Genomic DNA, 22,008 nt, shown 5'->3' with positions numbered 1-22,008 from the left:
CTTCCGTAGATTACAAAATATGACCTAAAAATGGGAAAAGAAAGTATTTATACTAAGACGAATTTTCTGGACAAAAATACCCCTACTAAGGTATCGCGAACCACAAGAAATGGAGTGCGGTCGCGGTGAGGCTTCTTGGTTTCAAGTCTCTGCTCTCTAAATTTGGCCTCCACGGTCCGCATAAAATGCATTGCGACTGCGGTGGCTTCAACTGTGCTCCGCACAAAAAGGACCGCGAACCACATTGGCCTTAAACTCCAAACTCCCAACTCTCTGAACCCCCATCTTTGCAGACCGCACAAACTCGATTGCGGCCGCGGTGAGGCCACTGCGGCCCGCACAAAATGGTTTACGGCCAGTGCTTGAGTTTCCAAAATATGCACCTCTCTGAATATCCTCACTGCGGACCACACTAAATGGAATGCGTCCGCAGTGGTTCTGTTGCACTGTGCTTGAACTTGTTCTTGGTACTTGTGCATGTTTCACTCCTTCTTGAGCTGGTTTTGACTAATTATCACCTTTTTGACCAAACCCGACAAACAAGTACAACATGTAAGCCTTTGGGACTATTTTGTATACATTTTTAATCAAAACTCAAGTAAGAGTGAGGGTAAAATGAACTATAATCCCTAGTTATCACTGACCACAATCATGACCTCTTTCTTTGGGACATATTGAATCGCAGAAGTCCACGAACTATCAGAGATGGTATTGACAAACCCGGCATCCAACCATTTAATAATCTTCTTCTTGAAAACTTCTTGTATAGCCTCATTGAATCTCCTTTGATGTTCAATAGATGGTTTGGCTCCATTCTCCAACTTGATCTTATGCATGCAAAAAGTGGGGCTTATCCCCCGAATATCCGCCAAGGTCTACCCAATAACCTTCTTCCTCTTTTGTAGCACCACCAATATGGAATCTACCTACACGTTAGACAAATAAGAGGAAAGAATAACTGGTAAAGTAGAACAAGGACCAAGAAATTCATATCGAAGCTGTGGAGGCAATGGCTTCAACTCCAAGGTAGGAGGTTGTTCAATAGAAGGCTTTGTAGGAGGAGTTGTCCTATTTTCAAGGTCCAAGGACAATTTCCAGGGTGCATAGTTGTACGAGCCCATTCCTTGCAAAGAATTCACACATTCCATGAAGCCGTCTATCTCGCCATCATCAAAGTTGAGCAAGACGAGCTCCAACATATCACCAACATTAATTGTAGTACTTATTTTATCAACAATAACATTGATCACCAAGTCCACAAAAGAACACACCTCATTACTATTTGGTTGCTGCATGGACTTGCACATACGGAATACCACTTTTTCATCACCAACCCAGAAAGTAAGTTCTCCGGCTTCAACATCATAAAGAGCCTTACCTGTAGTAAGAAAAGGTCTCCCAAGAATAATCGGTACTTCATAATCAACCTCACAATCTAGAATGATAAAATCTGTCGGAAGAATGAATTTATCAACACGAACCAAAACATCTTCAATCACTCCCAAGGGTCTCTTCATGGTATGGTCAGCCATTTGTAATCTCATAGAGGTAGGTCTTGGTTTCCCAATTCCCAAAGTCTTGAAAACTGAATAGGACACCAAATTGGTACTTGCCCCAAAATCACAAAGAGCTTTAGCAAACTCGACACTTCCAATCGTACAAGGAATCGTGAAAGCCCCGGGATCCTCCAACTTAGGAGCCATTGAATGTACAATTGCACTCACTTGATGAGTGACTTTTATGGTCTCAAAATTCATGGATATCTTCTTTTTCACAAGATCCTTCATAAACGGGCATTTGTTCTAAAGCTTCAATGAATGGCACATTGATTAAGAGACTCTTCATCATTTGAATGAACTTCTTGAATTAATTGTCACCATTTTTCTTGGCAGGTCTCTGAGGGTATGGAGGTAGAGGCTTAGGCAATGGTGCCTTAGCCTTTTGCACTACAAGCTCCGGTATGTCAATAATGTGTTCCCTGGACGGGTTCACCTCCTCTTGAGTCTCTTCCATAATATCATCAATGTCAATCCAAACTTCATCATTAGGTTGCAATACATTGTTCGGGATCTCTTCTTCTTGCATCACTTGATCATCATCAACAAGTTGCCTTCCACTTGAGGTGGGTGTATTCCCACCTCGTCCACTTCCTGTGATAACTGCCATAACATGCCTTGTGTTGTTACCACCCTTTGGGTTTACCACCATCTCACTTGGTAGAGTCGATTGATGTGTTGTGTGAGCCAAGTTGGGCATCCGAATCGGTATTTTTTCCATCATTTTCTTGAACATATTTTCAATACGCCCCATCTCATTGTTTGAAGAACTCAAACCATGGGAAGGATAAGGAGGTGGGTTGCTTGGTTGTGGTATACTGGGGGGCTTTGAAAACCCAACCCCGGGTTGTCTTAATTGTTGTTCCATTCACCTTGATTGTTACCTCCCCAATTTCCTTGGTTGTTTCCACTCCAATTTCCTTGATTGTTATTGTTATGCCAATTCCCTTGATTGTTTCCTCCACTCCAATTTCCTTAATTGTTAGAATTCCAATTGCCTTTATTATTTTGATGTCGCCATTGTTGTTGGCTTGGGCCTTGGAAGTTGTTTGTTTGCCCTTGAAAATTATTCGCACATCGCACCTCCTCTTCTTGTTCATTATAGGAATAATCTTTCTCAAAACTACAATCTTCTTGCACATAGTTCTCCAAATAAACCTGTGCAGTTATATCATATACAGCAAATAATAACGACAGAAACTAACAGTTAAAGATGGGAAGGGGAAACATGCTCGGGGAAATATCATGTACAACAAAAATTCAGTAAAGAAACATATGAAACACCAAAATTCAACTATAAGCAAGAAAAAGGAAATCAATGACAAGTGCATGGTATCACCCTTCGTGCTTTTACTCTCGTCCTCACCATAAGAATCAATATAATTGGCACGGCATCACTCTTCGTGCTTTTACCTCACATAATCATGGCACGGAATTATCCTTCGTGCATTATCACTCATATCATGGCACGACATTGTACATCGTGCGGCACGACATCACTCTTCGTGCTTGTACCTCACAATATCGGCACGACATCACCCTTCCTGCATTAACACTCTCTCACAAATATCATGCACGGCATTACCCTTCATGCTTTTACACTCTTTCTTACCCAAGCAACAATCACAAAGCAATATGGGCAAGGGAATCAATAAAATCACAATAGAATCCCGGAAAGGGAACAATAGCATAACAATAATATCCCGGCAAGAAAAACAATATCAAAGCAATAACATCCCGGCAAGGGAAACAATATCATAAACCTCTCCTCTTTTCCACAATCTTTTCACAACTCAATTCTCAACTTGAGTCAATGCTCTACAACGTACAATTACCAAGAATACTTCCATAAACCTTGTTCAGCATTGATAATCATCATATTAAGCATGAACAATACAAAATGGAGTCACATCAATCATAGTATAAGACTCACGGGCATGCTTGACACCGACGTATAGATACTCGTCACCACACCTATATATCGTACTCCAGAATTAACACATAGCAATTAAGACACAACTCATAATCCCTCAAGCTAAGGTTAGACCAAACACATACCGCAATGCCACGAACACAATCAAGCCTAAACTACCGCTTTACCCCTCGATTCCACTTCCAATTCACTTGTATCTAGTTATAATTTACTTAACGATATCAATAAATGCTAAATGAATCAATTCTAATGCATGAAAATAGGTTTTAATGATTTTCCCAAAAAGTCAAAAATTGACCCCGGGCTCACATGGTCAAAACCCGAGGTTCGAACCAAAATTCCAATCGCTCATTCACCCACGAACCCAAATATATAATTTGTTTTGAAATGGGACCTCAAATCGAGGTCCAAATCCCCAAAAAGTGAAAATCCTAAGTTCTACCCAAAGCACCCAATTTCCCCCATGAAAACCCTTGATTTTGAAATGAAATCATGTGAAAAGATATTATAGATTATAGAAAATGAGTTAGAAATGACTTACAATTGATTTGGAGAAGACCTTTTCTTTAGAAAATCGCCCAAGAGAGCTTAGAGTTTGAGAGAGTTTGAAAAATGAAGAGAAATGTGTCTAAGTCCCAATTAACTAGTCGCACATGTCGCAATTGCGACCAGGGTTCGCAATTGCAAACCCCTTCAGGACTTGTTGCCTTCGCATTTGCAAGGGATTAGTCGCATTTGCGACACATCCCATTTCGCATTTGCGACCAAGGCCTGCCCAGGCTAGGTTCGCATTTGCGATGCCTGGGTCGCAATTCCCATACCTGAGGACTTCGCAATTGCGAAGCCTGATCTCGCAATTGTGAGATCAGAGGCCTGGGCAAAAATACCAGATACCAGCAACTTTTTCTAAGTCCAATTTCACTCCGGGGCCTATCCAAAACTTATCCGAGCCCTCGGGGCTCCAAACCAAACAAGCACGCAAGTCCAAAAATATCATACGAACTTGCTCGTGCAATCAAATCATCAAAATAACATCAACAACTATGAATTAAACCACAAATTCATGAAATCACCCAAGAACATGAAAATTACTATTTTATAAAATAAATGTCCGATTTATACCAAACGAACTCCGATTCTTACCAAACTTCACAAATTCAACTTAATTATTATTTCAGATTTGTACCGGGCTCCAGGACCAAGATACGGGCCCGATAACATCAAGAAATTACATCAATTCACTTCTAAAGGCCATTATATTTTCCAAAAAATAATTTTCTTTAAAAATTCATTTCTCGGGTTTGGGACCTTGGAATTCGATTTCGGGCATACACCCAAGTCCCATATTTTACTACGGACCCTACGAGACCGTCGGATCACGGGTATGGGTCCGTTTACCAAGAATGTTGACCAAAGTCAACTTTAATTAATTTTTAAAGCCAATTTCCTTATTTCACTTAGTTTTTACATAAAAGCTTCTCGGAAATGCGCTCAGACTGTGCACGCAAATCGAGGTGAGACAAAAAGATGTTTCTAAGGCCTCAAAACATAGAATTTACTTTCAAAACGAGTGATGACCCTTTTCAATCATGTTCACTCCTTCCATAGCATTGATTTGCTTAAGATTTTGCACTTGATTTAGTTGGGCCTTTGCTAGTTAAGTCATGGTAGTTGTCAATTCGGCAATGGCTTGCCCATGGCCTTGCAATTCTTTGTGAAGGTGGATCATATTCGGGTCACCTTGTGGAACATTGTACTGGGATTGCCAATCCAACGACTTGTCTGCCATCTCATCTAAGATCTCATACGCCTCCGTGTAAGGCGTAGTCATAAAGTTTTCATCTCTAGTAGATTCACTACACATTGGTTGGTCGTGTTAATTCTATGATAGAAGGTTTGTTGAATCATATTTTCCATCATATCGTTGTTGGGACATCCCTTGACCATAGTTCTATATCATTACCATATCTCGTGTGGTGGTTCATTTGGCTCTTTCTTGAATGCTAAGATCTCATCTCGAAGTGTAGCTATGTGTCCGGGAGGGAAGAACTTATCAATGAACTTTTCCGCCAACATATCACAAGTGTGAATTGAATGGTTCGGCAATCGTTCCAGCTAATCTAAATCTTTCCCCCGAGAGAGAAGGGAAAAATACTTAGCCTCAATACATCCTCGAAAACATTTGTTTTCTTGCTCCCCCAACAAGTGTCCACAAACCCATTCAGACTTTTATAAGCATTTTGTATTGGAGCACCTGTTACATTGCTCAAGCAAAGTGAGCATCACATTGGTAATTAGGAAGTTACTCGCCCTAATACGGGGAGGGACTATTGCACTAACATAACCTGCATCGGGCAATATTCAGTGTAGAACCGCTCGTGATGGAGGTAGGGGTGGAACGGGCACATTGTCATGAGGTACTCGGACTCTCCGATTAGCTTGTGGCTCATGATGTACCTCATCTACTTGCTCATCCTCCGCAGCCAAATACCCAAAGGCAAATTTACGAGCTCATTGTTCGCCATGGTTGTACCTAGGATTTCTCACACAAGTTAGTGACATGGAAGGAAAAGAAGATATTCCAAAAACAAACCCGAATATATAGCTAACACCATTTTAACTCACAAGAAATGACGCCAAAAATTGATCCACGTCCAATCCTCACTCGATAGTGAGTGGAAACGGTCGTTGAAAGGATAGTATCCAACAAGAGTCAGGGTCGATCTCCACAGGGAGTTACTAGGGGTGTTAGGAGTATACACTTGACGAAAGAGAAAAGAATAGCTAAATTACACTTCCACAAAAGGCTTCGATTTCTAATTCTAATTTTACTCTAGCAATTATAAGCTAAGAAAAGAAACTTGACGCGAATGATTGTGTTTGGTATTTTTCCAAATAGTTAAAAAGTCTAGAGATGTGACCATAACCTAGGTGTTCTCCTAATAGGTAAAATACGTTAATACTTGTTTTGTTTATTGGGGTGTATTGTAGCTCTCAACTCTATGTTACCCTCTCAATACCTCTCGGTCAAAGAGTAATTTTGCCCAATTTGGCTTTCTCAAGTCCAAATGGGTATCAAACAAAATAGTTAATATGATATCAAGTCGGGTTCTCACTATCTCTAGTTTGAACCCTTTAATTAGGCTAATCAAACCCTCAATTAGCCCAATTCCTTGTTAGCCTAGTTATCCTAGACTAAGTCCCCCTTTCTCAAGTAGAGACTAACTCAAAAAGGAATGAATCAATATTTGCAACCATTAATTCTAAAATTGAAGCATAAAATAAGCTAAATAATCAACACCCAATCATAAACAAGCATTAAATTAAGTACTCATACGGTTTTCACACTAGGGCTGGGTTATAACCCTAGTAAAAATCTAGCTACTCATAGCGGAAATTAAATAAAACAAAGAAGAAATGCTAATTAAAATTCATAATCTTAGAATAAAATGATAAAATATAATGTTTAAACACTAAAATAGTCACAAAGTTCCTAAAATAGAAAAATGTAACGGCTACAGCAGCTCAAACTTCAAAATTTGACCTAAAATGGGAAACTCGTCTATTTATAGTGGCCAAAAATTCACTGACAAAAATGCCTCTCGGGCGGTTCTGCGGCTGCACAATTCCATGTGCGGTTTGTAGATTTCTTCAGTTGCGAGATCTTAGATTCCGCAGGTGCATAATTCTAGATTGTGGCTGCAAAGCATCTTCTGCGGCCGCACAATTCTTGTGCAGTCTGCACTTCAGCAAGGCTTCAGGGCTTGGTCTTTTGCACACTCTCTAAACTTTGAATCATTTGTAAGTGTAGACCTTGTTCTGTGGCCGCACATTTTCCAAATTTATGTTGGCTTCTTTGACTTGATCTACAGCCGCAGATGGAATTCTGTGGTCTGCACTTTCTTCTGCGGACCGCACTTCTTTAGTTCTGCGCCCATTTTACCTTGTGATTCGGGACACTCCTTTTTGAGTCAGAATTCATCATGGGAGACCAAACTTCCAACATTCCTGCAATTTTCACACTTTCATTAGTTTCGGGAACATAAATCAATGCTTTTGAACTAAAACAAAAGCAAAAAGGTGCTACTAAGTAGTCAAAATCCCCACTTATCAAGCACCTCCAATATTGAACAAAGAACAAAGTGCCTTGGAGGAGCTTTTGGAAAATAGTCTCCAAAATGACTTGGCACTTGAAAGGTTGCACTCACAAATGGGACAAATTCTTGAAGCTTTAGAGGTCCGAAAAGCATCGGAAGTTAATGAGAGCCAAGAATTTTCCTTATATGTGGAAGCCAGAAATCCTTCCTTGGCACTTGATCAAAACCAAGAAGAACTCTCAAATGCTCAAAATGAGAAGATGATGCTCATGTTGGAGACCATTCTTGAAAATGAGGAGAAGCATAACTTTGCACTCGAGGACTTGAAACAAGGCTTGGCTCACAATGATGAAAATATCCACACTTTGGAAGAGCAAATGAAAATATTAGTTGAGGCTCACTATGCCCACCAACTTGAGAGTGTGGAAGGAAGTCAAGAAGAGTCCGATTTTGAGGAAGAAAACGATCTCTACTTTGAGGAATCAAGAATTGAACATCCGCCAACCAACTCCATGAGTGTTAATGATGCCGAGAAAAATATGGAATTAGAGTTATCCGGTGTAAATGAAAATTTGGTTGAAATTGACTCTAGTTCGGGGGGAAAAGAGGATGTCAAAAGCCGAGAAAATTTGAAAATTGGAGGTTTGAAGTTACATTCCAAACATTTTTCAACATTGGAATTGTGTGGCGATATGAAAGTTGAACTACACGAATCAATGGAGGATTGCGAGGAGGAAAAACTCATACCATACATTTTACAATTTGAGGGAACAACAAGGCAAAATGACATTCCTCATATGAAATCCAAGAAATGCAAAATGAAGAAATTGAGGGTTGGCTTGATCATCAACTTACCACCCCCTACCGCTCGTGGTTACAAGCTTGATTCCAAGTTGGGTGTCCAATTTATATCGTCCAAGTGGCAAGAAAAGTGGCAAAGTCGATTTGCGTCATGCCACGACGTTAAATGCGGCGCTTGGTGGGAGGCAACCCATCATTTTCCAAAACTTTTAGTCATTTTTAAAATTTTCTTTTGTAGAATAGCTTAGTATATTATTTTTGACTAATCTGCCAAGTTTCAGATTTTTTGGAGTTGAATTAATGAGCTTGGGACGTCGGAAGGGCACAAAATAGTAGCTGCAATTCTGGGCACCAGTTATCTGGTGTAACCGCATTTGTGGAATTTTTATCGCAGAGGCGGTTTTTCTACCGCAGAAGCGGCCTATTTCGCAGAAGTGTGTCCTTGGCCGCATAAGCGGCGCCGTAGAAGCGCTTGAATGTCCGCAGGTGCAGAAATCGAGGAGTCTTAATGTTCTAATTTCCTCATTTCCCTCAAGTATATTCTGCATTTGTACTCCTAGCCCTAACTCCCCCAACTCTCACATACACCAAAACCTCCACTGCTCGTGAATTCTACTGCACTCGCACGAGACTCAGGTACTTTGATCTAAAATGGACCAGAACATGAACGAAAATGCTCCACAACAACATGAAATTGAGGAGGAGGTTGAGGAACCATTTGATGACTCACGCTTCATGTCGGCTGACTGTCAGCGCAGATATTATGAAAACCTCGTCACCAAAAAGCTAGTGCTTGAAAAGGGGATCCACGAGGAGAAATTGGCTGAACGGCTCCCAGATTTCTATGCCCGTCTCCATGCCTCCGGATGGTAATGTTTCATTCCCACTCCATGCAAAGCTAATGAGGAGTGGGTTCGTGAATTCTATGCCAATCTTAAGCGCACAAACTTTGCCAACCCACAACTCATCATTAGAGGAAAATTGGTAAGCTTTGGGGTAGAACAAATAAATGATACCCTTGGGATTCATAACTATACAATTGAGCTGGTGCAAGAGAAAGATCAGTGTGACAACGGGGAATGGCTTGTCTCCAAACTCTACCCTCCAAGTATGATAGCCAAATGGGGAAACAGGAGAAAAGGTTTGAGGTCAATTGACTTCACAGCTGAAGCAAAAATGTGGTTGTACATCCTATGCAACAGGGTGTCTCCTTATGGAAACGTCTCAGATGTCTCCTACACCAGGGCATTGATCATTACATGCATCCTGGACGGTATTCCTGTGAATGTCGGTTATTATATCATGCGGGAGCTGAGGGAGTATTTGCGGGACAAGGACGTAGGGTTGATGTTCTCTTCGTTGATCACAGAGCTATGGACGAGAGCAGAGGTTAAGGTCATCGATCATTGGTTGTCGGCTGATAAACCTTTTCACCCACTGAGAGTGACAGGAGAGGGTAGTGCAGTCAAAAGCAAGAAACGGAAGGTCACCACTTTTGTTACCGGTCCTGAGTCTTCATCATAGGCAGCTGCTCCTGAGGGACCATTTGGGGTGCTAAACTCCGAGCTTGCATCCATCTGGGAGTTAGTGTCATAGCTTCTGAGTGGGCCTTCATCCTCCCAACCTGGCCCGCGTACTTCTCCAGGGAAGAAATGAGGAGTTACTTAGATGCACAGAAGAGTTAGAAAGAGCCTCAGGAGAAGATGGCATCCTCAATTAGCAAACTCGAGACAGCCTACACCACTTTGGCTACGGCGTATGCAGATCTCCAGTCAGACTTAGAGAATGAGAAGAAGAAGAACAACAACAACAAGAAGAAGAAGAGCAAATACATGATCAAGATGTGGAGAGACATAAAGGCCATCTTCAAATGGGGGCAGCCAGGTAGGAAGATACCAGTGGGGGATAAAGATGATAGCGAGGAGTACTCCTTCATGATAGACGCTGGTGGTGGTGGTGATGATGAGGAGGAGGAGGAGACTGATGATGATGAGTCTACGAGTTCAGCACAGCATTGATCAGCCTTCATCCCACAGTCTGCTAGTCTGATGCAGACCTCAGGGAGACCCTCAAACTATTTATGCTTTATTTTTTATATTGTGCAGTGAGGACACTGGAATGTTTTTAGTTGGGGGTGGCTGTAGGAGTATACTGTATTTATACTATGATATTATGTGCCCTTGCCGGGATTATTTTGTTGTTATGGATATTTTGTGCCCTTGCGAGGATTATTTTATCGTTTTGGATATTGTGTGCCCTTGCCGGGATATTTTGTTGTATCAGGTGCTCTTGTTGAGCTTGGTGTGATTAGTCTATTTTTATCTTTCTTTCGTTATTTATTTTCTTTAGTAGCTTGTTGTTATTAGTATTAGTCTCTTTTATTTTAGTATCCTCTTTAGTAGTTTTGTTCTTTTATTTTTATTTCCTTAGTAGTATTTCCTTGGGTTTTCTTCATGCTATGGTTCTTTCCCAAGGAACATTTTTGGAGAACCGGGTGACTTTTCCCTATGATAGATGGCGTGACAACTTTCTTAAGGGAATTAGTCTTGTTTTGATAGGAGGAGACTTATGGATTATTTGGTACTAACAAAATTAGTCTCTTGTATGTGAAATGTTAATTAAAAATACCCCTCCTAATTTTGGTTTTGGATTAAAACAAGTAAGTTGCATGGTGAAGAATAATTTTTGTGATAAATTTTTTGCTCTTTTAGTGACTCTTTGCCAACTAGTTTGAATAATATTGCTCTAGATGCTCTTATTAGAAAATAAAATTGATTCGTCTTGATTAATTCATGTGGCATGTGTGTTAGTGTTTGTACAAATAAATCTTGTGTTTACTTCTATCATCTAGAACTTGCCCGATTGGTCTTTCAACGCTAATGATAATATGTTTGGTTGGAGGGATGATCTTAGGTATTCTTTGTGATATTTGTAACACATCTTTAGCCTTTCAAGCCTACCATTGCCTAAATACTATCATTAGTACCCTATTTGAGTCTTTAACCATTTCTTTGGCCACCTCATTACAAACCTTTCTCCTTTTGTAAAATAATTCCCTCTTTTGAACCCGTCCCTCCTTGAATATTGAGAATGAGGCTAAAAGCCTAAGTTGGGGGTGTGATGTCAAAGTGGAAATTGGTAAGGTTGTACATTGAGTGTAGGAACATATACCTCAAAATGTTCATATTAAATTGTTCAAGATCCAAAAGAAAAATATGTCTATAATAAAAAATAAAAAAAAGAGAGAAATATATGTATGTATATAAATATGGAGCCTTGAAGAAAATTAGAGAGGTATTTAAGGTGGTTCTATGTTGGTGACTAGATGCCAATGAGGCTATGTTATTTGAAAAGAAACAAAGTGCAAAAAGAAAGACAAATGTGAGTAGTGTTCAAGGAGGGTGAAGTCACTTGTATCCAAATGCTTATCCGACCCTTCCCTAAACCTACATTACCAGCTTAAAAAGTCCTTATGGGACCTCCAACCGAATGTTCTTGAATATGCGATGAATTAAAATAAGGGCAAGCTTATGGTATGAGATGTTGTAACACTTGAAATTCTTTGTGAAAGGGAGTGTCTTTGTAAATTTGTCCCTTATATTGTATTGTAAATATAGTGATTTTGGGACTTTCTTTCTTGTGAGGGCACATGAATTAGGAAGGATTAGTGAAATTGAGTAAGTTGAGCATATGTGGTGGACTAGTGCTTTTGAGTCACTTCTTGAGGCTTATTCTTGTCACTTGATTATTTTGAAACTCCCTTGAATTTCTTGAAGTTGTTTTTAAATGAGGGAGTTACTCGGGTAAGATGCACATACTTGAGCCTAATTGTTAGTACCGACCAAATCCATAAGTATGGTGCTTAATTGGGGAATGTGATTTGTAAATAATAGCAATACTACTTGTGTTTTAAATGGTAAAGCCTCATTGAAGTGTTGGTTTTGATTTGCTTGAGGACAAGCAAAAGCTTTTAGTTGGGGGTGTTGATGAGTGGTGATTTTACCACTCATTCTATTTTTTTTTTAGCTTTTATGTCTTTTAACTATAATATGAGGTCGTTTATGATGTGTATTGTTAGATTTTCACGTAAATGATGCTATGAAGTGATTTGAATTGAATTTAAGTGGAATTGAGCAAAAAAGGGTGAAAACAATGCAAAACTCTCCAGTGATTCTGCATCTGCGGAAGAGTGGTCGCAGAAGCAACCCCGCATCTGCGAGAGTGGAAAAGCATCTGTGGATTTGGGCCTTTTGCCAGGAATCGCATCTGCGAGTAATTTTCCGCTTCTGCAGTAGCGCATCTGGGCTTTGGGAGTCCTCATCTGCGGTGTCAGACATACTTCAACGTCCCGCTTCTGCGATAAGATATCCGCATCTGCGGAACCGCATCTGCGAGAATTCATCCGCAGGTGCGGTCAACGGGCATCAGACCTGGGCAATTTAGGCATTTCACATGTTCTCATTTCCAAACCCACAAATACTCGACCTAGCAGATATTTTGAGCATCTTTGGCTTATTTTCAGTTCCAAGAGACTAGAGAGAATAAGTCTTGAAGCTAGGGTTTTGCACACACACTTGGGTTTTGAAGATTTGAAGCTTGTGGTTAAGGATTTCTTAGCCATTTATGTTTATTTCCTTGCTTTGTATTGAATATTTAAGTGTGTAGTATTTATTTCCAACACTTGAATCTTGTTTATGGAAATATTCATAGTTAAAGTGTGGATTAAATACCTTGTTGTGCTTATGTATTGAATGATTTTTATCTTTTTATGAAGTGAGTTATTGTTACTTTAATTATTCTTGTTTTTTAATGTTTCCAAAGGGATTAGCTAATCCTAGGACTCGCCTATTAACTCCGAATTAATTTTGGAAAAGATAATTTGGGGTTGGAAAAGATTAATTAACAAAAACTTGAAGTTTTAACCCTCATTTTATAGATTCTACCTAGGATAGGATTGAACTACTTGTAGCCATTTCGGGTGTGCTTAGTCTCTTAATTGGGTTAGGAATAATTCAATTAAGAAGTCTTGTTAGTCTTCGGAAGAAGCTAATTAAGAATTATTATCCGTGGCTAATTAACATAAACTCGCTCATATTTGTAAAATCGTGAAATACATTGGATCGTTACTTGAGTGTAATTCCCGATGCATCCATACTTGTAGTCATTGATCATTTTACTTGCTTTCTAGGTTAGTTTACATTTCCACATTTAGGTGGAAATATTTTCTCAAATCAATTCTAAGTGTTTGGCATTGCACGATAAGTGATAATTGTCTTACATTCCTAATCGCCTATATATTGTTCCATGTGGGATTTGACCCCGACTCATAGTTGGGTAAATTATATTGCGTGCGACCGTGTCCATTTACTTTTTAGTAGCGGATTTGGACGTCATCACCTAACTTGACTAGAACTTCACAAGGAAACCACTGGAGGCATCAAAAGCGAGTTTCGAGATTATTTGGCACAAAAAATGAGGTAGAACAGTATTAAAACAAGGGTTTTGTTCATTTAACATATTTTGAGTTGGGAACTCGGAATTGGGCAATTTTTTAGGCGATTTTTACCATATGAATTAGGGTAAGTGTTCTCTACTCGGTTTTGGTTATACTCCATGAATCTATCTTTGATTTTAGCTTTTGGTTGATGAATTTTGAAGAGAAAATTGGGGGTTTTGGCCTAAAGTTTCATAATATGAATTTTTAAGTTTTGAACATCGATTTGGAGTCGGAATTGAGTGAAACTAGTATGGTTGGACTCGTAATTGAATGGATTGTCGGATTTTAGGAGTTTTGTCGGGTTCCAAGGCATGGGCCCTGGTGTGAGTTTTGGCCGGATTTGGGATTTGATTTAGGATTTGATCTTTATCATTTGGAATTTTTTCCTTGGGATTTATTTGATGTATTTGAGTTACTTTTGGCTAGTTTTGAGCCGTTCGGAGGTCACTACTGTCACGACCCTTACCCCGAACACGGTCATGATAGCGCCTCTCGTGAAGACAAGGCCAGCCAGACCAAAATTTGCAAAAATAACGATAACAACAGTAGAAACCATCCCAACACAGCCCAAATTGGGGTGTCACAAGTCATGAGCAACTAAGAGATTCGGATACAAGTCTACTGAACACTAAATCTGATACAATAGTTCTAAGAACATGAAAAATGATAAGATAAGGGAGGCACGGGGCTGTGGACGCCAACAGCTACCTCGTAGCCTCCGAATCACTAGCTGGACTGGGAGGATCAGCACTCAGGAGCGGACTTTGCGATGCCTGAATCTGCACACATGGTGCAGGGAGTAATGTGGGTACTCCGACCCAGTGAGTAATAATTATAAATAAAGGCTGAAAGTATGAAAACACGTAAAGGCACAAAGCAATTCCATATCAAGCAGTAAAATCACTTAAGGCAGTAAAACAATGAAGAAATCAAATGAAATCCCTTTTAAAACAAGTAAAACATGTAATTTAACAAGTAAATCACAAGTAGAAATTCGCCTCTCGGGCACAGTATCAATCACTCAGAACAATATCAGCCCCTCGGGCTCACTCTCAGATCATAATGGGTACCCGCACTCACTGTGGGTGCGCAGACTCCGGAGGGGCCCCTTACGGCCCAAGCGCTATATCAAGCCACCTCGTGGCATCATCTCTCGGCACTCGGCCTCACATCACTCGGCACCCGGCCTCACATCACTCAAGCCACCTCGTGGCATAAAGTATCTCAGGCCCTTGGCCTCATATCACTCAGCATATCCTCACATATGGCCCTCGGCCTCACTCATCCCGAAAATCATCACAAGCCCCTCGGGCATTCGTAAAATAGTAGTTCTCAGCCCAAAACATCATTTAGAAATATCATTTAAGTTTCAAATCTGAGTAAAAGTGGCTGAGTTCGTAAAATAGTAGATACCAATAGGACTGAGTTCAAATAATAAGCCAAAATAGTGAGAAAATAGTAATAAAAATCTCCGAAGGATTCAAATAATTGGCTCGAAGCCCAAATATGGCAATCAGCCCAAATCATGATGATAACAAATAAGTTTCAGTCAAATACGTGGTAAAAATCATCGATCGGGATGGACCAAGTTGCAATCCCCAGTAGTAAAAGACCCCACGCTCATCATCCAACGCGTGTCTCACCTCAATATAGCACTACGATGTGCAATCCGGGGTTTCAAAACCTCAGGACATCATTTACAATCATTACTCACCTCGAACCGGCTACAACTCTAGCTCGCGACGCCTCTGCCCCTTGAATCGGCCTCCACGCACGTCAAATCCATCCAAAATCAGAACGAATACATCACAATATACTAAGGGAACAAAACCCAAGCAAAAATAATCGAAAAATATCAAAAATCCAGAAATTAGCAAAGCCCGAGCCTCAGGCCCACTTCTCGAAACTCAAAAAAATTACGTCATTAGATTCCTTATCACCCCACGAGTTCATACATACCAAAAGTTCTCAATTCCGACCTCAAATGGTCCTTCAAATCCCAATTCAAAAGTTCAAAATCCCAAGCCCTAGTTCTTCCATTTTTAGCTTAAGTTCCAAGAATTTCTAGGTTAATTTCACAATAGATTTGAGTTTTAGGTTTGAAAATCTTACCTCCAATCAATTCTCCTTGAATCCCTCTTTAGTCACCTTCAAAAAGCTCTCAAAATACTCAGCTATGGAGGAAAAATGGTTCAAAATCGCGAATAAAATGACTTATAAACTTTCTGCCCAGGGGTTTTCGCATCTGTAATCCTACCACCGCTCCTGCGGTACCGCTACTGCGGTAATTCCTCCGCATCTGTGAAAATCACTTAGGGGACCAGGTTCCGCATCTGCGGTCCACGAGCTGCATCTGCGACTCCGTAGTTGCGGTCCATATGCTGTATCTTGGGTCCCTGGTTATCCTTCCCAAACCGCTTTTGCGGCTCTTTTTCCGCATGTGCAGCACCGCACCTGCGATCCCCAATCCGTAGGTGCGGAAATACCAGAATCAGCAACTTCTGAGATCTCTTAAGTCCAAAAATCTTCCTGTTAACCATCTGAATTCAACCCGAGGCCCCCGGGACATCAACCAAAAGCACAAACATGACCCAATACCTTATTCAAACTTGTTCCAATGATCAAAGAACCTCAAACAACATCAAATTACCCGAAACACGTCGGATTCAAGCCTAGTTTTTGAGAAATCTCCTGAAATACATTTTCGATCAAAAACCCAACCAAACCACGTCTGAATGCCCTGAAATTTTGCACACACATCCCAAATGACACCATGAAGCTACTGCAACTCTCGGAATTCCATTCCGACTCTCGGATCAAAATCTCACCTACCAACCGGAAATCGTCAAAATACTAACTTCGCCAATTCAAGCCTAATTCTACACCGGACCTCCAAAACCAATTTCGATCACACTCCTATGTCATAAATCACCTCCCGAAGCTAAACGAACCATCGAAACTCACATCCGAGCCCTCTAACTTATAAGTCAACATCCTGTTGACTTTTCAAATTTAAACCTTCCTAAAAGAGATTAAGTGTCTCATTTCTTACCAAATCCACTCCGAACGCAAACTACTCAACTCGTTCACATAAAATATGGATAACGAATCATAATGAAGCATAAATGGGTGAAATGGAGCGGAAACTCATGAGATGACTGGTCGGGTCGTCATATCCTCCCCAACTCAAACAAATGTTCATCCTCGAATGAGTCAAGAAACATACCTGAAGCCTCAAATAGGTGAGGATATCTGCTCCGCATCTCCCGCTCGGTCTCCCAGGTAGCCTCCTCCATGGTCCAACCTCTCCACTACACTTTCACTGAAGCTATATCCTTTGACCTCAACTTCCGAACCTGACGACCCAGAATAGCTACTGGCTCCACATCAAAGGTAAAATCATCACCCAACTGAACCGTGCTGAAGTCCAATACGTGAGACGGATCCCCAATATACTTCCGGAGCATAGAAACATGAAATTTCGGATGCACACTCGACATGCTGGGTGGCAAAGCAAGCTCATAAGCCACCTCCCCAATCCTCTGAAGCACCTCAAAAGGTCCAATGAACCGAGGACTCAATTTCCCTTTCTTCCCAAATCTCATAACACCCTTCATAGGTGAAACCTTCAGCAGAACCTTCTCGCCAACCAAGTAGGACACATCTCGAACCTTCCTATCAGCATAACTCTTTTGCCTTGACTGAGCTGTACGAAGCCTTTCCTGAATCACCTTCACCTTCTCTAAGGCATCCTGAACCAAATCTGTCCCCAATAGCCTAGCCTCGCCGGTCTTGAACCAACCAACTGGAGATCTAGACCGCCTCCCATACAAAGCCTCATATGGAGCCATCTGAATACTCGACTGGTAGTTGTTGTTATAAGCAAACTCTGCAAGCGGTAGAAACTTATCCCATAAACCTCCGAAATCGATAACACAAGCACGCAACATGTCCTCTAATATCTGAATAGTACGCTCGGACTGCCTGTTTGTCTGAAGGTGAAAAGCTATGCTCAACTCCACCTGAGTACCCAACTCTCGTTGAACAAACTTCCAAAACTGGGAAGTAAACTAAGTACCCCGATCTAAAATGATAGAAACCGGAACACCATGCGGCCGAACAATCTCTCAGATATATAACTCTGCTAATCGCTCTGAAGAATAGGTAGTACCCATAGGAATGAAGTGCGCGGACTTGGTCAGCCGATCCACAATCACCCAAATAGCATCAAACTTCTTCAAAGTTCGTGGAAGTCCAACAACAAAGTCCATAGTGATCCTCTCCCACTTCCACTCAGGAATGACCATCTGCTAAAGCAAGCCACCCGGTCTCTGATGCTCATATTTCACCTGCTGACAATTGCGACACCTAGCTACAAATCCCACAATATCTTTCTTCATTCTTCTCCACCAATAGTGTTGCCTCAAATCCTGATACATCTTCGCGGCACCCAGATAAATGGAATACCGCGAGCTATGGGCCTCTTCCAGAATAAACTCCCGAAGCCCATCCACATTGGGCACACAAATCCGGCCCTGCATCCTCAACACCCCATCATCACCAATGGTCACATATCTAGCATCATCATGCTGAACTCTGTCCTTAAGGACAAGCAAATGCGGGTCATCATACTAGCGCTCTCTGATGCGATCAAATAAGGAAGACCGAGAAACCACACATGCCAACACCCGACTAGGCTCCGAAATACCCAGCCTCACAAACCGATTGGCCAAGGCCTGAATATCAACTACAAGAGGTCTCTCCCCAACTGGGATGTATGCCAAACTCCCCATACTCACTGCCTTTTGGCTCAAAGCATCGACCACCACGTTGGCCTTTCCTGGATGGTACAATATAGTGATATCATAATCCTTAAGCAACTCCAACCACCTTCGCTGCCTCAAATTAAGATCATTTTGCTTGAACAAATGCTGAAGACTACGATGATCGGTGAATACCTCACAAGATACACCATACAAATAATGCCTTTAAATCTTCAATGCATGAACTATGGCAGCCAACTCCAAATCATGAACGGGATCGTTCTTCTCATAGGGCTTCAACTGACGAGAAGTATAAGCAATAACTCTACCCTTCTGCATCAATACACAACCAATCCCAACTCTCGAAGCATTACAATACACGGTATATGAACCTGAAGCTGATGGCAAAACCAACATTGGAGCTGTGGTGAAAGCTGTCTTGAGCTTCTGAAAGCTCTCCTTACACTCGTCTGACCATACAAATGAAATACCCTTCTGAGTCAGCTTGGTCAAGGGCGATGCGATAGATGAGAATCCCTGAATAAACCGACGATAATAGCATGCCAAACCAAGAATGCTATGAATCTCTGTAGCTGAGGACGGTCTAGGCCAACTCTGAACTGCCTCTATCTTCTTTGGATCAACCTGAATACCCTCGCTGGACACCACATGCCCTAAGAAAGCCACTTAACTGAGCCAAAACTCACACATGGAGAACTTTGCATAAAGCTTCTTCTCTCTTAATCTCTGCAACACAACTCTCAAATGCTCCGCCTGCTTCTCCTGGCTATGAGAGTACACCAGAATATCATCAATTAAGACTATAAAGAACGAATCAAGATAAGGCCGGAACACTCTGTTCATTAAATGCGTGAACGCTGCTAGGGAATTGGTTCTCCCGAAAGACATCACAAGGAACTCATAATGACCATATCTGGTCCTGAAAGCAGTCTTAAGAATATCTAAATCTCTGATCTTCAACTGGTGATAACCCGAACGGAGATTAATCTTGGAGAACACCCTCGCTCCCTGAAGCTGGTCAAATAAATCATCAATGTGAGGTAAAGGATACTTGTTCTTAATTGTTACCTTGTTCAATTGCCTATAATCAATGAACATTCTCATGGTGCCATCCTTTTTCCTCACAAACAGGACTGGCGCACCCAAGGTGACACACTAGGCCGAATGAACCCCTTATCTAGGAGTTCCTGAAGTTGTTCTTTCAATTCCTTCAACTCCGCTGGTGCCATACGATATGGCGGAATAGAAATGGGCTGAGTGCCCGGCACCAGGTCAATACCAAAATCAATATCCCTATCCGGTGGCATGCCCGGTAGGTCTGTAGGAAACACATCGGGAAAATCCCTCATAACTGGAACAGAATCAATACTTGGAGTCTTAGTTCCGACATCCCTCACAAATGCTAGATATGAAAGATAACCCTTCCCAACCATACGTTGGGCCTTCAAGAAAGATGTCACACCTCCTTTTTCTACAGCCCCGGAAGGGAGTATAAAGGAGTTTTTCCAATTAAAGGACAATCGAAATGGGATTTATTGTTAAAAGATTCAGAGTCGCCACTTGGGAGATTTATGGTGTCCAAAGTCACCGGTTGAATCCCGAATCGAGGAAAAGCTTGACTCTGTTTAACAGTCCGCGAACCAGAAATCCGAGTAAGGAATTCTGTTAACCCGGGAGAAGGTGTTAGGCATTCCCGAGTTCCGTGGTTCTAGCACGGTCGCTTCATTGTTATATTCAGCTTAATTATCTGATTTTAAACAATTATGAACCTATGTGCAAATTTTAACTTTTAACCACTTTTATTAAATTTTTAAGAAGATTGAACGTCATTTAAAACGTGTCTTTGGATCACGCCACATGAAATGTACCCGCAATCCTAAACACATTTTAGTCAACATTGTAAGATTTTGATTTGGGTCACATGAAATGCACACCCGAATTTAGGAAGGTAATATTATTAAATGACGCGCCTAAAGCAACTACGTGTTAACAACTTTGCGAGGGCCATGGAAATTCGCTAAATAGCACGCCTTGATTTCTAAGGATTAAAATTAATAAAGCGAGGGCCATATTCACATTATACTTACTACTTCCTTACTCTCTCTCCTTTCTATATATATATAGTGGAGAAACGATCAATGGAAAGAGATGTTTGCTTGAAGTTTATGACTGAATCAATGCTAAACAAGAAATGACAATATGTCACTGGCCACTAGCTAGATAACTTGCAATTCATATTTCACGCCTACAGAACGATATTTCACTCACTTTTAACTATCAAAACTTATCCACAACAAATTTGAACTAAAACAAACGATATGTGAGCAAACCCACTTTTGATACACCAAATACTATTAGGACAATCCATAGCAAAGAAATAAAACATTAAACTTAGATTATCATTAAACTGAAGCAGATAAACTAGCTAATCCAAACAAGAGTATTAACCAAGCGATTCATCAAATATGAATAACAGTATTTTTGAACATGACACAAAGGCACAAAAACTAACCAAAGGCACATACCAGCCCAACGACAGAGCCAGCAACGGAGACTTCGACACGACAAACCTCGAACGGGCTTCGACCAAAAACCAGTAGCAACGATCGTCGATACTCAATCGGAAAACTCGGGACTCGCCAGAAACTTTGATGACTACAACTTACAGAGCTTAAAGAGAGGGGTAAAAGTCTTATGAAGCTTTGAAGAAGAAGAAACAGTTCAAGCGGGTTTTCTGGGATGGAGAAACAGAGGCGACGACCTAGTGTTTGTAGGGTAGTCGTTTGCGAGATGAGGAGATGAAGCTGCAGCGACTGGAATGGCCATTGGGTTCAGCTGCTGGGTGTCGTTCATGTCTGGTTGGGATGTGGAAAAGAAAGAACGACGTGAGGGTCGGGGTCGTTATTGTGTTACGGCGAAATTGGGGTGGAGCTCGGCGACTGACTTCTAGGGCTGAGGTGCGTCGTTGGGAGGTCGCGAGGAGGTCCAGCGACGATGGTGAGCTGAAGGGTGGTCGTCAACGGGGGGTGTGCGATGGTGACGCTGAGTTGCTGTCTGTTTTTGGCTACTGCGCGTAAGTGAGAAGAAGAACTTGGGGGTCTTAGGCTCTAACCCCTTTTAGATTTTTTATTTTAGCATTACTTTATAGGTAGAGTCTAGGTTTAGGTGTATTTTTGTGTATTTTGCCCATTAGTCCTTAGGTCTTTTGTGTATTAGGTCCTTAGGGTCTTTTTTTGTTTGTTTTTATTTTAAAAAAGAGTCTAGAAAGGTCTCTAGGCTTAATGAACTAATCCGAATTGGGCCAAGAATTGGTTTCTAAAACTCTTAAAATTATGATCCA

The 22,008-nt window shown here is 41.1% G+C and overlaps 1 protein-coding gene across 1 annotated transcript; it reads right to left on the bottom strand.

The window, feature by feature from the left end:
• Positions 1 to 926: 926 nt before the first annotated feature.
• On the bottom strand, positions 927 to 1,787 carry LOC138870559 (uncharacterized). Its single transcript, XM_070148378.1, has one exon. It carries the CDS (start codon positions 1,785 to 1,787, stop codon positions 927 to 929), a length of 861 nt encoding a protein of 286 aa, XP_070004479.1.
• Between the last annotated feature and the right edge of the window lie 20,221 nt (positions 1,788 to 22,008).

The sequence above is a fragment of the Nicotiana sylvestris genome, chromosome 6 (assembly GCF_000393655.2).
Source record: "Nicotiana sylvestris chromosome 6, ASM39365v2, whole genome shotgun sequence".
NCBI classification, from domain to species: domain Eukaryota; kingdom Viridiplantae; phylum Streptophyta; class Magnoliopsida; order Solanales; family Solanaceae; genus Nicotiana; species Nicotiana sylvestris.
This window is presented reverse-complemented; position numbering and strand designations above follow the sequence as displayed.

What these genes read in the sequence shown, in the direction of transcription:
- LOC138870559 (XM_070148378.1), bottom strand. Translation starts at nt 1,787, where the DNA reads ATGAAGGATCTTGTGAAAAAGAAGATATCCATGAATTTTGAGACCATA.